Here is a 16,768-nt window from a genome sequence, read left to right as displayed (position 1 = left end):
GTGCTAAAAAGCAAAAAGCACATCCATATTAACACAACGTATTCCCATTAAACTTATTTTTGCATTTATAAACGAGAGTTTAATGGCACTCTTTTGTTTTCCCATCTTTTCACTTAGCTGCAATTAAAATGGCGGACTTTATTTACTTGATGATAGTGACGTCACTATCATGGGGGTTGTTGCTGCTGTATTGCTAATTAGTAATTTTACACTCCCGTGGGTAATAATAACTTGTTTCATAATATAGCTTAACTTTTTTTATATTTTTGTTTCTTTATGTCTGTATGTAGGTAAAATGTATCTATAGTAAAATGGTTCGTTTTTGTTTCGGTTTTAATTCTTCTTCTAGTGTTTTAACTACTTTATTTATTTTTAATTAATTAATTGAGTAATTAATGTTACGGATTTTAATGCCCGAAATAGTAGATAGATGTGCCATTGTACTACTTAGTTTTCTCTGATTATATTGTTAGTCCCTTGTAATGGTGGGCGAGCGTTTTGCTATGTGTAGGGTATCATTTTAGTACTCAGAATTAGTTCTATAATACTTTTTCCAACTCAGGAATCGAACCCGAGACAAAGTTTAGCTAACAATTTATATTTGTGTTTGGCCTTGATTTTATGCGATTAATTAATTTCTTCATTGATAATTAATTAAGCATAACATATCCATTATAACCTTAGAATAATTTTATAACACTAAAGAAAATGGCTTAGAGTTCCACTCTGTAATATTTTATGAAGCCATACTCACAACAATTTAACTTTAATCAAAACAAAAAGGGCAATAAAATAATGTGAAATAAAATAAAGCACAAAATATTTTTGTAATTGTTTTTATTAAAACATTCACAATCATCGTTTACAGTATATCACTATAGGTAATGTCAGTCGGGTTCGCCTAATAATAAAAGTATTTTTTCATTAATTTTTAACAACAAACAGGATTTAAAATTTATCAATTTCGTTTTGCCGTGCAATTTTATGAAATAAAATAATGTTGCACACAATTAAAAAAATCCAAATTTTATTTTACAAATATTATTATTGAACAGATAGCTTAAAGTAAATGTTTACTTTTTTAATTGCTTGCAACACAACACTTAGTATTTATAAGTTTTAATTTATTTTGTATATTTATTTATAATGTTATATAATTATAGTAACTATTATGTAACCTAGGACATCGTTACTTTGTAACTCATTGCTGCGTTTATGTGACGATGACGTCATTAATGTGACGTAAGCAGTAATAACTTACAATAGTAGCAATAACAATTAAGATTTAAAAACAACCATACTCAGGCAGTTTCAATGTCCAGGACATTATTAAAACTCATTCTTTTTATAATAAAATTTATAAATAGCCTTATTATCGTTGGAAAATAATTATAAAGTTGATAAAAATTTCCCCTTTTACGAAAATTCACGTGAAATAAATTGGACGTTACCGTGAAATATTTTTTAATTTAGTCTCCGGTAATATTACATCGAATCGACTGCTTCAATTTGTTAAACCTGTACAGATGGATTACACGATGCGTTTTAAAATCCCCTCGGAAATTAATTAAGGAATGCTGAAAGAGTTTTACAAACTGTGGTATATATTTTGGGCTTTTTAATATTTTTTGGTAATGTAACGTTTTTATAAAGGAGGTATTGAATACTCAAACATTTATAGTTTTCAATTACGTCAAGTTTGTTGGTTGAATAAAACATGTCTTCAGGCTAAATGGGAATTGCAAAGGTGTAGTCAATCGATATAAAAATTCGACCATTTTCTGACTAATGCCCGTTCCAGCAACCTCTCCTAAATTTTAAAGAACTAAGTTAGGTGACATTTAAAATCATTTTACTTTTCACCAACATATAAGTGACACCCAATAGTACATTAAGGGGTTAGTTTGATCCGGAGCTGGTTAAGAGATAGTTTAGGGACGGTTGGTGAGAACGGCCATAAGGATATTGTATTTAAGTCGTTTTAAGATAAATAAATAGTTAGGATGAAAATTACAACTAATAAACACAGTATAAAAGGAACGATACCTATGTTGCATGTTTAAAGGTGCTTTTTCACCAGTGATGTGCTATGCTACGTTGCTGTGGATGCGTTTGGCTTCCACCAATCATATTCATTGGTACACTTAGCTTACCACTGGTGGAAATGGACTCAGCTAAATTATGTATTTTATATGGAAAGATGTGGCTTTCCTACTATTGATACATCGCATACTCGAGCTGCGTATCTTCCTCGCACAGCTACATAGCTTAATCTATAATGGAAACGAACACATAGTTTCACAGCTTAGCTATAACATTTTCATAGCATAGCTACATAGCACATTTTTGGTGGAAAAGCACCCTACATTTGACAAGCATACCACTGCTAACCATTTAGTCAATTCAATTCACCAAATTCCCAACATTCATTGACATTATTAAATTCACGTAATTTCATACAACATTTCATACAAAATGTTAACTTGTATCTAACGACTTGCGCACGTCACACACGCGTCGCGATCAATTAATCAATTTACGAGCAATTAACATAACAAAATATGCTAACACATCGTCCCTAGCAGTTTACAACGTAATTTGTAACTATTTAGATTTATATTACAACTTATATAATTATATATTTAATTATATTTATATTACATGTTATATTTATAATTATTTTCACATAATGTACAATGTTTGTCGCAAGCTTATTGCGACTTAATACTGATGAATATGAGCGGCTAAATTATTACTTTAATTATTATTTTAAATTGAGTTAAAATATTGTTTTTTATGAAGTACAATATATTTTTGTACTCTGTCCACAAATATTTGGAATGAAAAGCAAACGGAGGAATGAGGATTTCTCTATATATGTTTTTTAATTTAACGGCAATGGTATAAAGTATCACTTTTTTATTAAAAAGGGAACCGCCTTCAAAATTTAAAGCGCGAACTCCATTATTTAAATCAGATAATGTAGCTACAACATTCTAAGTTTGAAAAATACTATACTGAAAACCGGCTCAAAATCGGTTCAGCCAAACGTGAGATGATCGCAGACAAACATACATACTGGTCAATCTGAGAACATCATTTTTTGAAATAGGTAAAAAATAAAATATTTTATTAAAAATTAAACACAGTTTCTTCTTTGTTATATAGTTTACAAAGTATTTTTTTTTATATTAAGAACAACAGTAAGTACAAATACCTCGGAAAACATTCTGCAAAACTAGTTTCATATACAGGCTGGTAGAGTTTTAGTCAGGTTCCTATTTACACGGCACGCTCGCTACCCCCGGCCGCGCTCAAAGGTCGGGGTGCGAAATACGTCGCACGCTGTGTAAAACCCAGCCACTGTATTTAATACCCATTTATACACTGAAATAGTACGATGATACACCACGTGTTGGAACAAATGTTGGAGTGTTGGGCCAATATTTGGATAACGCTTTTTTATATAGATTTCTTTTTATTAAATATCGAACGTGGAATGAGTTTGGCTTTGTAATGTAGAACAATTTTACGAATTTGCAGATATGTCTTTTTCAAAGTCAAAATCAAAGCGTTTATTGCAACTAAGTGTACAGATGATGGTCACAGAATTATTATAGTGCTTAAGATTTAGCGGCCTTTTTACAGACATTGCAACATTTTAGATAAATACATTCATTGTTATTAATAATTCCAATAAAATTCTAAATAAACATGGTGAATTAAGAAAAAAAAAATAGATTTATTTTTCAGTAAATTCTCAGAAGTTTTATGATGTCAAGATTGGTTAGCATCCAGTTTATGCATTAGACACAAATACACATTGACACCAGTTGTTTTTTTAAACAAATTCTTTGTATCTATTGTTTCACTTAACCAACCAGCCAGTACAATTAAATATTTGACACCAGCCAAGCTGTCTAATACCCATGTATCGGAATGTTCCTCGTTTAAAAATGTATCACTCCCGTACCTGTAGGCTCAGTAAACCAATACCTTTGAGGGCTAGTGCACGGCTGTATGTTCCGCAGAGCAAACACGCATGGCGTTGGTTTACACACTGCTCCACGTATTAGAAATAGTGATTTGAAACCTGGTGTACACTAGTTCTGTTTGGATTTCGAGTCAATACTCTAGTATTGTGTGTTTGGAAATGTAAACTAAGATGGAATTAGTTAGATGGCTCATTGGGAGAAAATTTCATTGCGAAAAATGTATAATGAACTTAAGATAATAAAGATTTTTACACACAGTGAATGATGAACTTCTTAATATTAAGTCTCCCGATCAATTTCGATCACGGTAGCCTATTCGTCTAACTAGACTAGCCTACTACGCAGGAGATATTATATTGCATAAGTGTGTGCAAGTCAAGTCAAGTCAAGTCAAGTCAAGTCAAAATTATTTATTTCAATTAGACCAGGAAGGCACTTTTGAACGTCAAAGCAAATATAATAATATTAATAACGTCAGTCTGTCGGTCAGTCCTCTAGTGAAGCTATTTGCTCGTTCCAAAGTGTAGATTCCTATGGAGAAGAACGAGCAAGAAACTCCATAGGTTACTCTTTTCCAATCAGATTCACAATACAATTCATGGTTACATTGTTTCGATTGCTTCAACTATGTGAGAACAATGTAAAACTAATATTTAATCAAAGTGATAGAAAAAGAAAATAACCCTGAGGACAACAATCTTAATGCAGTCTGGAGCTGACCAGTCCCAGTTGACAGCGCCCGTTCACGAACATGACACGTACACCAGCACCGCCCAACTCAACCATGTTGCAGGGAATCGAGCGATCCAATGCCCGTGCCACCGCCAATGAGACCTTTGAGTGAGCATGACAACTCCAAGCTGACACAAGTGCATTCTACTAGTCTAATACAGTTTTAGCTAATTACAGGGCTCTCACATTTACAATGATTGTATCTAATTTAACAGAACAAATTGAAATAACATGGTTTTATTATTACATTATTGGAATTACTTTATTTTTTCGTTACCCTGTGGAGCCGGACCAGCCTGCCTCCAAGCATTTTTATCCTCTATATATTCATTCAATTTGTAATATGCTAATCTACACATCGTTTTTTTAATACATAATTTAAATTGTCTTTCATTTAAGTGTTTTATTTCCTCTGGAATTTTGTTATAACATTTAACACGCGCAAATACAGGTGCACTCTCTGTTCCCTCAGTCTCTCTAAATCCGATGGGATGGCAGACCGATACGATCGGAGAGAGATCAGACGCAGGACCAATGACTTTACGTGCTTTCTGAGGCTCGGAGGTGAAACACTGTCGAACTTCCTGAATCTGGGATAGTAATATTATTTTTACTCAGAAAATACCATTATCACTGAACCCGCGACATGTTGCTCAGACCGATCACCCAACTACTGCGCTAACGGTGCAGTCATAATAATACGTAAGTAGCGAACATATTGCTGAATAACGAACCGCCATATAAAGCTGACAGAAATAACATTGAAATAACAACAGTTTAGCTTACTTGTGGGACTTACAGCCGTGTCTATAGCCCGCGGCGCTTTTTATTTTCTTTTACGGAAAATTCCGCGTAAAAAGTAACGTGCTTAAAACGCTTTATGAGGTTTTCCTATGTTGGAAAACACCAAATAAACATCACACAGAGAGCTCTAAAGACAAGGTTTCCATGACGAAATTACGTGTGTTGGCCCGCTTTTGTGAACGGTTTCACGCCACATACTTAAAGAGCTCCCATAATATGCATTCAAAAACGTTTGACAGATTTTCTTGCCATGGGAACAGGGTCTTAAATGGAATTATTATGTTACTTTTATGCAATCGACCTTCGTTTTTTATCGAAAACAGCCAATTCACCGTTTGAAGCGTCCCGGATGACAGCTATCGTGTTACAAGGGTCGACAAGGCGTTCCATTCAGGAATTACAATTTGTATTAAGTGAAAATGACAACATTTTTTGCTCAGTATAATTTATTTGCTGTCAATTTTCATGTCAAAACATTACTTAATTACATTGTCTGGTGGCATTTGTCGGCCATTTTTATTGTTCGTGTACTGCTAAAATAAGAGCCAAGAATAGGCAAAATATTGTTAGATAATTACAGACAACTTTATAACCAAAATAATCCGCCTATAACTCGATTAAATTTCATAACTCGACGATAATTATTTTTGTAGTGTCATTATATTAACAATTTTCATCTCAAACAGCTGTAGGGCTCGTCTAGCGGAGGAAACTTTAAATTTAATCAATCACTTTGTATCTGCGCGGTATTTTCCATAATCCATCTAATATTGTTCGTTTTTGAAAGTTTATTATATTTTGTGAGACCAGGTGGCAGCCACAAATCAATTGACCTTCGATGAAAATTTGATCTGTTTATTTATATATTTCTTTTTTTAGCTGGTTTATCAATTATTTCAAACGAAATAACATTTGTTTGGTATGTTTAGGAATGGTACTTCACTGTTACATTTCATACATAGTCAACTTATAAAGCAGTCTTAGACTTAGCATATAACGCTACAGAAAAGTAGCAATAAGCCGTGTAAAGATGGAGCCTCACACAATTTTACACTGGCATTTACCACCCTTACTCGAACAAAGTACAAGGCGAAGAATTTAAAACTATCCAGAATTACTAACGACAGGTAGTTAAAATAATTCAACTTCAAGTGCTAATATAGGACAGTGGAGTATAGAGCTCGGCTCTGATTGACCAGCTTTGCATATTAATGGGTCGTTGAACGCGAAGTGTTCAATACGAACTATTGTTCTGAGACCATTAGGGACAGTGATACTCTGCGCTAACGTGGCGAGAACTACTGGCCTCAAATATTGGGCAACTTGCTTTTGGTTCGGTTACAGAAATGGCTTTACGTTTTCTTGTTTTAAATCTCCGTTTCTGTTCCATTTTAGTTGGCATTGTATTTAGGCTGGCATCACAAGGACTTGGCAGGAAATCTTTTATAATAATGGCTTTGCAATCACTAATCCAGTCTATCCAGTTTAAGGAAACGAGGTGATTGATGCTTCTTTCTTCTCCATTCCATTACTATGTTCTAGAAGAATTAGCATACTAGTTTATCTATTAGTCTTGACTTTATTAAGATCAAGTCCTAATTGAAACTAACTCATTTAATCTAGCCTTCTGCGCCATTTACTCTATATTTATATAGTATCCAGGACCTAAAAGTTATACATAATGTCTGACAGTTCTAACGCTCAAACTCTAGTCTAATACTAGCCATTCATTGAGCACTAATTAGTCTGAGCTTTGAGACGTGATCAAGAGTCGTGTACGAGTACTATGTAATTGTATAGACTACGCCACAGATAAAGGAGGTTCGAGTTATTCATATTACTAGAAGCTGCGAAGAAGTTTTCATTTAAAGAGATAAATCTGGTATTCATTGGGCGATGCTTACAAGTATGTTCAGCTGAAGGTGATTATTTCTTATGGAATAGGAGGCAAACAAGCAGATGGATCAGGTGATGGTAAGCGATCAGCGACGCCCATGCAACACCAGAAAAGGCACAGGTGCGTTACCGGCCTTTTAAAAAGGAATACGCCCTTTTCTTGAAGATTTGAAAGTCATATCGGTTCGGAAATACCGCTGACGACAGCTCATTCCACAGTTTTGCTGTGCGAGGCAGAAAGTTTTACTGTGATAATAATGATAAAACATTAACAACAAACTTTATTCCCAAAGGCAGAGGGTACATGATTTTATGGTTACTCCTTTATTTTGTCAGTCATGGTATAAGTAAGTTTCATCTAAAAATGGCATTAAATGGGAGTTCATTAATGCCATTATACCAGTGCCAATTCAGTAAATAGGTACTCTAGAAATCGATAACCAAATTATACTAATTTTAATGTGTATGAACATGAACCCACTTGGTATAATTCCTCGTATAATAGAGTTTCTTAACCTTTATTATTACAAACGCTGGTGTGTAATTAGCCTGATCCACTTGACTGCTTTCAAAAATAAAGGTACTGTTACACTGGCTCTTAAATAGCATGCTAAAAAGCGTTCTATTGAGTATGCTCAATACGAACATGATCAGTTTAAATTTGCTGGCAATAAGCATGCTTGTTTTAAGTATAACCTCTTTAGATGAGCTTAAAATACACCCCCTTCCACCTACACTGCAGATAGCATGGTAAAAAATTTATCGATTCGCAAGCATGCCCGAAATGAGCATGCTAATATTTTGCGCAACATGCTACTAAGTAACAAGTGCTCAACATGCTTTCGTGCTTGAAATGAGCATGTGTAACCGTACCTTTAGCCAAGGTAACGGACCTCCCACACAAGAAAATTACAATTTGCAGAAAATATCAATTTCCTTTAAAGAAAAATAATATATTGTTATTTCACCAGTTTCGCAAACTGTTAGATTTCTTTATTTATGGCTTCAATTTGTTGTGAGATTCAGCTGCTTTCATCCCGTCGGCGATGAATAAAATTATTTATAATTACTTTTTGAAAGTAATCCTACGTAAATTGATGTGCGACCTTGGGAACGATTTGCAGGAGATTTTCACGGTACTTATGTCGACACCAGCAATTTATACTACGCTAACTCGAAAAAGCGTACTTTACAGTAGAGGCGTTTAAAGGGAAAAACGTGATAACTTTTACATTAATTAAGATACTTTTTTGAAATTTGGTATGCTTAATAGTTAATTTATTAATTGTAATATCTCATATTTATATTTCTTTAATTATTTATATTTTTTGATTTAGCGCAAGTTAGCCATATATAAACGTAATTCATCAAAAAAATGTTACATCTTATACACGTCTAACTTATGTTAGCGTAGTGTAGTACGGGAGGTCGTGGTGCATGATCAATCATCTGATGCATATTTCAATATTTTTATAAAGAACATGTACTTACTTACAAAAAGAATAGTCAACGTACCATTAATAAACTAATTAATACGTTAACACATAAGTATTTACTATGTAAAAGTCGCTAAGTCGTTCATTTTACAAACGAACAAGTATACACACGAACACACTAAACTACGCTAACTATGAGTTAGTGCAGTGATGCTCGGACTTTGACCAAAGTGATCCCCGCGCACGCTCCGCTAATAATGGTTGGCGTAATATAAATCGAGTGATTTCAAAAACTACCTTTACTTAGCGTTTTATAACATTTGTAACTTTCTTATTTTTGCATATTTCTTCTCAATTTTTTTATGACGTATGTAAACACACATTTTAAGCAACTTGGCATAAAAAAACGTTTTTTCCAAATTTCGAGTTAGCGTAGTATAAATTGCTGGTGTCGATGTGTACTTACTGTTTAGGAATAATAATTATGTAATTAAATAATTTTACATACTTTAAATATTAAGAGGAAATCTTATAAGTCTTCGTTCAACTAGAACTGTGTTATACATAAAAAGTATCTTAATGTAAAACAATTAGGGTCTACATTTGAATTAATTTATTAAAACCAAGGAAAGATATTAATTTAGCTAAATAGAAAAATACTGAAATAATCTCGTGATAGCTCAAGGAGTGGGCGGACATTTTTAATTAATTATTTAATTAATTAATTATAAGTTATAATTATACAATTAACTTAGTATAAATATAATTTCGTAACCTTACTTACAATTGCATTGTTTAATTAATGTGTACAACAGTTTGTTAATTACAATTATTATAATTAAAGTTATGTAGCAAAATGTGAACTTTGGATGTTTCTATCTAGCTACATAATGGAAATATTAAATTAAATTGCACATACTAAGGAATAATAACGTAACTAGAATATATTTTTCCACAAAATTATTATTTACTAACTTACCACTTAACAATCACGTATCATCACGCCTTTTATCCCTGAAGGGGTAGGCAGAAGTGCACATTACGGCACTTTTCACCATTTGTGTTATAAGTCCCATGTAATAGAGGGTGAGCCTATTGCCATATACTGGACACAATTCCAGGCTCCTTGCTTACTACTGAGAATTTTTCGGTAAACCGAAAATCCCCTAGCAATACTTTGCCCGACTCGGGGATCGAACCAGGGACTTTAACATCTTAACAATCTTATGGAAAAATAGAACCAAATAAATATTCCCACAATATTTATTAATTAAAATCAATTACCTATCTAAGCAAAAAAAAAACGTTTTGTACATCCTAAATTCACACTTCGTTGGATCTTAAAACCTATAACAATTAATAAAGTCCTTATCACACCGTCACTGGCTTACCGTCACCGTCACCGTCGCCGTCTATATGCAACTCTCGCGCACCTTTCTCGCGGTGGTGACCACCTCTGGCCGCCGCGCAGCCGCAATGTCCGCGCTGCGCGCTGTCACGCCACGGTTCACCACGCATATACTGACTGATGACTGTATCAAAGAGAATATCATTAATTGTATCTTTTTTTTATAACGTCACGCCTTTTAATCCCCGAAGGGGTAGGCAGAGGTGCACGTTATGGCACACAATGCCAATGTACACCCACATTTCACAATTTATGTTGTAAGTCCCATGTAATAGGTGGTGAGCCTATTGCCATATACCGGGCACATTTCCAGACTCCGTGCTACTACTGAGAAATTATCGAAAAACTGAAAATATGCCTAGTAATACCTTGCCCGTCTTGGGAATTGAACCCGAGACCCGTTGCCCGGCAGTCGCGATTGCGACCACTCGGCCAAACAGTTTTTTTTTTTTAGGGGGAAAAATCATCCAATGACTTCTCCCGTCTTGGGCGAGCCGGGAGGGAGTGTCAGACTCTTACTGACTAAAAACCACCCCGTTCCTCCTCCTACTTTGAATTATTTGTATCTTATGTTGTAGTTTGTTTTATTAAGTAAAGTTTGACGCCAGTTGGAAGCAATACTCCCAGGAGCGGCGCTAATTCCTTACCATCAGGTGACCAGTGTGTGTTGATATTATAATATACGTATCTGTGCGTTAAGATACAACTTTCTTTTAGATACAAAAGCAGGAGTAATCATAATTATTAATCAGTAAGAGTCTGACACTCCCTCTCGCTATATAGGATGATTATTCCCGTTAAAATCCTGTCGATCTGTTATGTCATCAAAGTACACCCATAATTTAATAATATGTATCTTTAATAATATGAGACTACATGTCTTACACCTCGTTTTCATGGAAAAATCTATATTGTTTCTAATGAACCATAAAGAAAATGCTTAGTAAAAGGTGAGCGTTTACTACTTTGTAAATTATGAAAGAACTCTTTATAATTTTTCTGCAGTTTTCTCTACAAAGCAAGGAATAACTAACGTGCCACACAAGGCGTTATCCCATGATTATATCAATAGGAAAATTAATAGTAAAAGATGTACTAAATATGTTAGTAAGCACACCATTGAATATAATAAAAGGATGCAGAGTTTTAATCACACATTAGTAGCTTTTTTTCATGATAAGTGGTTTTCTTTGTTCATAAATCGTCCTCGGTAAAAAATAGACTTTTTCTGATCGAAAAATAGCGGCTGTTACGAAACAAAATGGTCAAACTTTACACGCCCTAAATGTTCTGCGGTTGAACTTAATAAAATTACCAAACCTCTTAATATTATTACAATAGAAAATTATTACAAGCTGAGGAAATTTTAGTCACACAAAAAATGTAAGGCGCTTGAAATTATGTTAGGTGGTATAAAATTTGACTTAATGTAATTAGTCCCGATAAAATGAGGTTTTAAGTATCGAGCATTTTATAATATTTTTAATATTTGACCGCTATCTCGCCTGGTGGTGGTAAGTGATGATCCGGTCTACGATGGAGCACGTCTGCCCATAAGCAACCTATTCACTCGGGCTTTGAAAACACCCAGGTTATACCCATCAGGAAAAACAGATTCCGGCAAAGAATTCCACTCCTTAGCAGTTCGCACAAGGAAGCTTAAGGCGAAGCGGGTGGGACATCTACCATGAAGCAGTGGCGCTTCGTTGATTTAGGTTCAAAAAGTTACCTGATTAATTTATTGTAATCTCTGAACTGAACTGAACTATAATTGTTAACCTAGATTTCTAGATTTAGGCGAATACTATGTAGTACAAGAAACGTCTAATTAATTAGCCTGTTTTTCGAACACAAATTGGATTTGATTTATTACGTTTTGAACCTAATTAGCTTCTTGATATAAATTGTAAGTCAAGATTTCGGTATTGGATTAAGTGCTAACACTAACTAATGACCGAATTAAAACGCTACTCAATTTTAAGTTGTACTTAAATATCGTGAAAGTAAAAGTACTTACAGAGAATAGGGGGCATTCTTTCAAATACTTCCAAAAGCGAATAGCTCTTCACTTTTGGTAAAATATTTCGGAGCTCTCATTGGTCGGTATGAATGAACCAACAAATCAGAGCACCGAACGCGCTCTCGTTTCGTTTTCATTCAACGTAAAGCAAACTTGTACTAAGGGCACAGTTAAACAGCGTGGTAGCTTAATGTATACCTATGTTTAGCATGTCACTTTGTTCACAGGAATTTGAACTTACCGCACTAGCAGGTATGACAGGTCTTTCGCTGAATATCCTGTGCGGGTCTGTGTCCAGCGCAGGAGTGGACAGCTTACTGTATTCTCCTATTGGTTTCTTATCTGCAACAAAATGTCTATACTTTATTCAGAAGCATGCTGCTGCTGCCGTGTTTTGTGTTGTTCTTAATTATAATGAAAGAAATGTAGGGAATTTAGTGATTTATTAAAGCTATAAATCTCTCGATCGATTTCGATCACGGTGGTCAGTCAGTGTGTGCTCGCTCTGTTCCTTTACTCTCTGGACCCAATAGGACCGTAGACCGACACGACCAGAGAATACTTTTCGAGTCACGAGACGGAGCCACCTAAGTCTAAAAAGAATGCTAAAAACAGCACAACATAAAATCCTGATATACATACATATATACAGGCGAAACTGAGAAACTCCTTTTTTGAAATTGGTTAAAAATATAAAGCTGTAAATAACACATTTTCGATTAACTAAAACCTAAAAACAAACTAACAAGTTCCGACCAAACAATCTGCTAGAAAAATAGTTAATAACATCACGCCACGATCATGAAGAGGGTCGGTAATACAATAATAACCTCGGCTGACCTTTTCTTAAACCCGTCCACACAAACCTTTATTTATGGCTGCTTTCAAACTAGTTCATGAAAAAAGGAAGCAACCCGAGTTACGTAACACTGTAGACGGCTGTGGTAATTATTTTTTTATTTTACTCTCGTTTCAGTACAGTTCTGATAAAAACTGATAAATGTGTTGAAAAGGTTTCACATGTTTTATTTAGATAATTTAAATAAAATTAAATAGCTACACTTTGGAATGATGAGCTTCACTAACGGACAGACTAACGCGCAATTCGATTTGACGTTTCAAAAATGCTTAATGAAGGATTAATAAAAAAAAATACTTTCACTTTGACTTCGTTTGTCTGTCAGAGATATAAATGAAAAATGAATGATGTAGGTACCCAAATATTTCTATAATCGATTGAGGGGCTGCAAATTAAAATGGTTACAGGATATCATTCTGGGAAGGCTTCCGGAATTATATTTTTATTGGAGTCACAGACAAGTAATGTCTTACCTATTATGACGTATCTTTGAAAACAGGACTTATGACAACAACAATAAAAAAATATTTCATTAACCCCAAGAGGTATAATAATACCTAGAATAAAAGAAGAAATGACTAATTAGAAAGCAAAAGAAAAGTTCTTCTTACCATAATGGCAGGGTATGATATCAGGGTCGGTGTCTTCCCCGCTCCCCTCCATTTTCAGCTCGTACTGACTGCAGTAGTCCAGCTTGGGCGACGCGCAGTACGTGTTCAAGTTGTCCTGCTTCGATAACGACTCTACGCTCTGCTCCATGTAGAGGGCGTTGCTGTGGAAGAAGAATTTGCTGTAGCGTGTTGGGAGAAGACTAAAATAAGAGTGAGTGTGTGTGAAAGTGAGACAGAGAAAGAGAGAGGGACAAAGAGAAAGAGGGAGAGAGAGAGAGAGAGAGAGAGAGAGAGAGAGAGAGAGAGAGAGACATAAAGGTTGAGAGTGTGAGAAAGACATTTGCATAAAATAAAGTTTGTGAAACCTTTATCTTAAGTACAGATTAAACGTTTTGTAAGTTAATAACAGGTTATTACTAAGGAACAAAATATAAGAATATCATACTCAAAATATCATAACGTAAAAATTACTGCTATAAAAATAAACTTAAAAAAGGTCAATAACACTTTAACCTAAACACAATCAAATCTAGAAGAACAAGTACTACTAGAGCCAATTTAAAAAAATGGAGTTAAACCTACTATACATAAAAAAACAATACAGAGAAATAACAACGTTAAACTCGAGTCCTTTACTAACCTATCCTTGTATCACGACAAAGCCTTGAGATCCTCTTTAGATGTCTAATACTCTCATGTATTCATATGTATATTTATATTAGATACGCAATCTTCTTACAAAGATAATCAGGGCTTTAAAAAATAAATATCATTTCCGAGGCTAGCACAGAAAACGTACCACGAGACACGTTCCTTTTGGTTTTGGTAAAAGGAGGTTTTCGTGAGGAGGTTAAATGCTAATCAGATTTGGTGTCATTGAACTTTTGAAGAGTGAACGTAATGAAATAATGATGATAGTGATGTGTGTGGATTTGCTTGTGTTTTTATGGTAATTTAACTAATAATTGAATATGACTGCATGGTTGGCGCGGTGGCAGGGCAACCGGCTGTCATGTAATGTGTAAAGGGTTCGGTTTCCGCACGGAACAAACTTTGTGAGATCAACAAATTGTTGTTTCGGGTTCGGATGTGATGTGTATGTGAACTTGTATGGCTTGTACCAATGCCGGACGCGAGAGGTCGCCGTCGCCGACTACATCCCTGAGGACACGGCGGTGCTCAGCCCATGCAGGGCACAGCGCCACCGTTTGATGACTGCACGGTTGACGCGGTGGCTGGGCAACCGTCTGCGGCACAATGTGTAGCAGGTTCGATTCTCCCACGGATCAACTCTTTTTGTGATCCACAAATGGTTGTTTCAGGTTTGGATGTGATGTGTATGTGAACTTGTTTGTTTGTCAATATACTAAATTCTGATATAAAGTTTTTATTTAACATAAAATAAACAATCTTTAAATTTTACCAAACAAAACCCTCGCCTAAATTCCATTCTATGCGTTTAAAACTCGTGTAAGAACTATCATCCCTTTAAACATAAACATATTTTTCTACAAAAGGATTTTTAAGAGCACTAACTAGATTTTTTAAGACAATGTGCCCTTTCAACCTTAGCTTTTGCGCATAACTTGGTATCGTAAAATATCGTTACGACACACGCCCAACTATCGCAAAGATAATAATAAACAGCTCATTGTAAACACCTCGAGAGCGAAAGGGCTTGGTGATAAAAGTGAAAATACATATATTTTTTGTATAATAAATAGGTATTCTTTCTTCTATTATTTTTTTAAATAAAACCTTGCCCCACACTAAGATTTTATTCTGTGTGGGTGCGTTTACAAACATACTATAGTTCACACACACATCACACCCAGACCCGAAACAACAATTTGGGGATTACACAAAGAGTTGCTCCGTGCGGGAATCGAACCCGCCACACGTTACTTGGCAGCCGGTTGCCCAGCCACCACGCCAACCGTGCAGTCAATTGATAATATTTACAATATCTCTTACAGCAAAAAGTTTAACTAGTTTCAAGCTATAGATGACTAATTTTTATTTTAATGTCCGTCTTGTACAATATTTTAAAATATTAGACACGTATTTTTTATTTTCTTACGGAAACAAATACTTTCGAAGATATATCCATTTGAAATATCGCGTGACGTCACTTTAGAGTACGTTTTCTACTGAATAGTGACGTAGTTAGCTCCCACTCCTAAACTTTGATTCGTTTTATCTAAGTATTGTTATCTTATATGACAAAATAAAAAAAATACGTGTCTAATATTTTTTCATTACCTAACTGACAAAAAAATAAAGAAATACATTTTCAATTTTCTTACCCCGTCATCATCCCTATTAGACATAACACGGAGAACACAGCACGGAATATACTTACGTGGAAGGTGGATGTTTGTCTATATCATGTCTCCTGGCTGCGTGTCTCCGGTACAGCGCAGTGATGACTCCGCAGACTCCTGTGCACAGCAGCGCTGCCACCGACAGGAGAGACACCAGCATCGGAGATAGTGGGATTGAGGTGCTCACTCCTGCTGGACAGAAGATTGAGTTAGTGCTGTTTGGCAAAGAAGTTTTATGATCTACAAATACTTTTTCTTGTTTGCAAGGTGTAATGTGACTATATAATTGCTAAAGTTCGTCATAGGAACTACGAAAAAAAAATTCGTATTGTAATTATTTGACCAGGAACTCGACTAGTTTCAAGCCATGTTAGAGACTCATATTCATAAACAGAATTCCGCGACACACGACACACGGTAGCAGCGCTGTGTGTATTACTTCTATTACTATTATTAAATCTTTTCCTTACACGGGACCACAGAATCCCGGACCTTTGGAAGGCGTACGAGATACCGAAACCAACCCGCAAAAGCTCGTTGAACAATTTTAATTTAAGTGTAATGGGAAATCAGCCGGCAATTATCCCTGTATGCAGTAAGGAAGGACATCAAAGGACAATTCCTTGTTGATGTCGGACTATTGTGCAATACATCTACATTACATCTATATCTACCAATATTAT

The 16,768-nt window shown here is 35.0% G+C and overlaps 1 protein-coding gene across 3 annotated transcripts in view; it reads right to left on the bottom strand.

The window, feature by feature from the left end:
• Positions 1-9,323: 9,323 nt before the first annotated feature.
• LOC118275872 (protein turtle) overlaps positions 9,324-16,768 on the bottom strand; it is a 124,043-nt gene continuing 116,598 nt past the window's right edge. For 2 of the 3 annotated variants that reach the window (XM_035593988.2, XM_035593989.2), the window contains exons 14-17: positions 16,124-16,274; positions 13,762-13,922; positions 12,533-12,633; positions 9,324-10,395 (exon numbers count right to left, since the gene is read on the bottom strand). In XM_035593988.2, coding sequence (XP_035449881.2) covers positions 10,276-10,395; positions 12,533-12,633; positions 13,762-13,922; positions 16,124-16,274 — 533 coding nt within the window. In that variant the 3' untranslated portion in view covers positions 9,324-10,275. Of the gene's footprint in view, positions 10,396-12,532; positions 12,648-13,761; positions 13,923-16,123; positions 16,275-16,768 lie in introns of all 3 variants that reach the window. The other variant, XR_007705525.1, reaches the window with a different exon arrangement.

The sequence above is a fragment of the Spodoptera frugiperda genome, chromosome 8 (assembly GCF_023101765.2).
Source record: "Spodoptera frugiperda isolate SF20-4 chromosome 8, AGI-APGP_CSIRO_Sfru_2.0, whole genome shotgun sequence".
NCBI classification, from domain to species: Eukaryota; Metazoa; Arthropoda; class Insecta; order Lepidoptera; family Noctuidae; genus Spodoptera; species Spodoptera frugiperda.
This window is presented reverse-complemented; position numbering and strand designations above follow the sequence as displayed.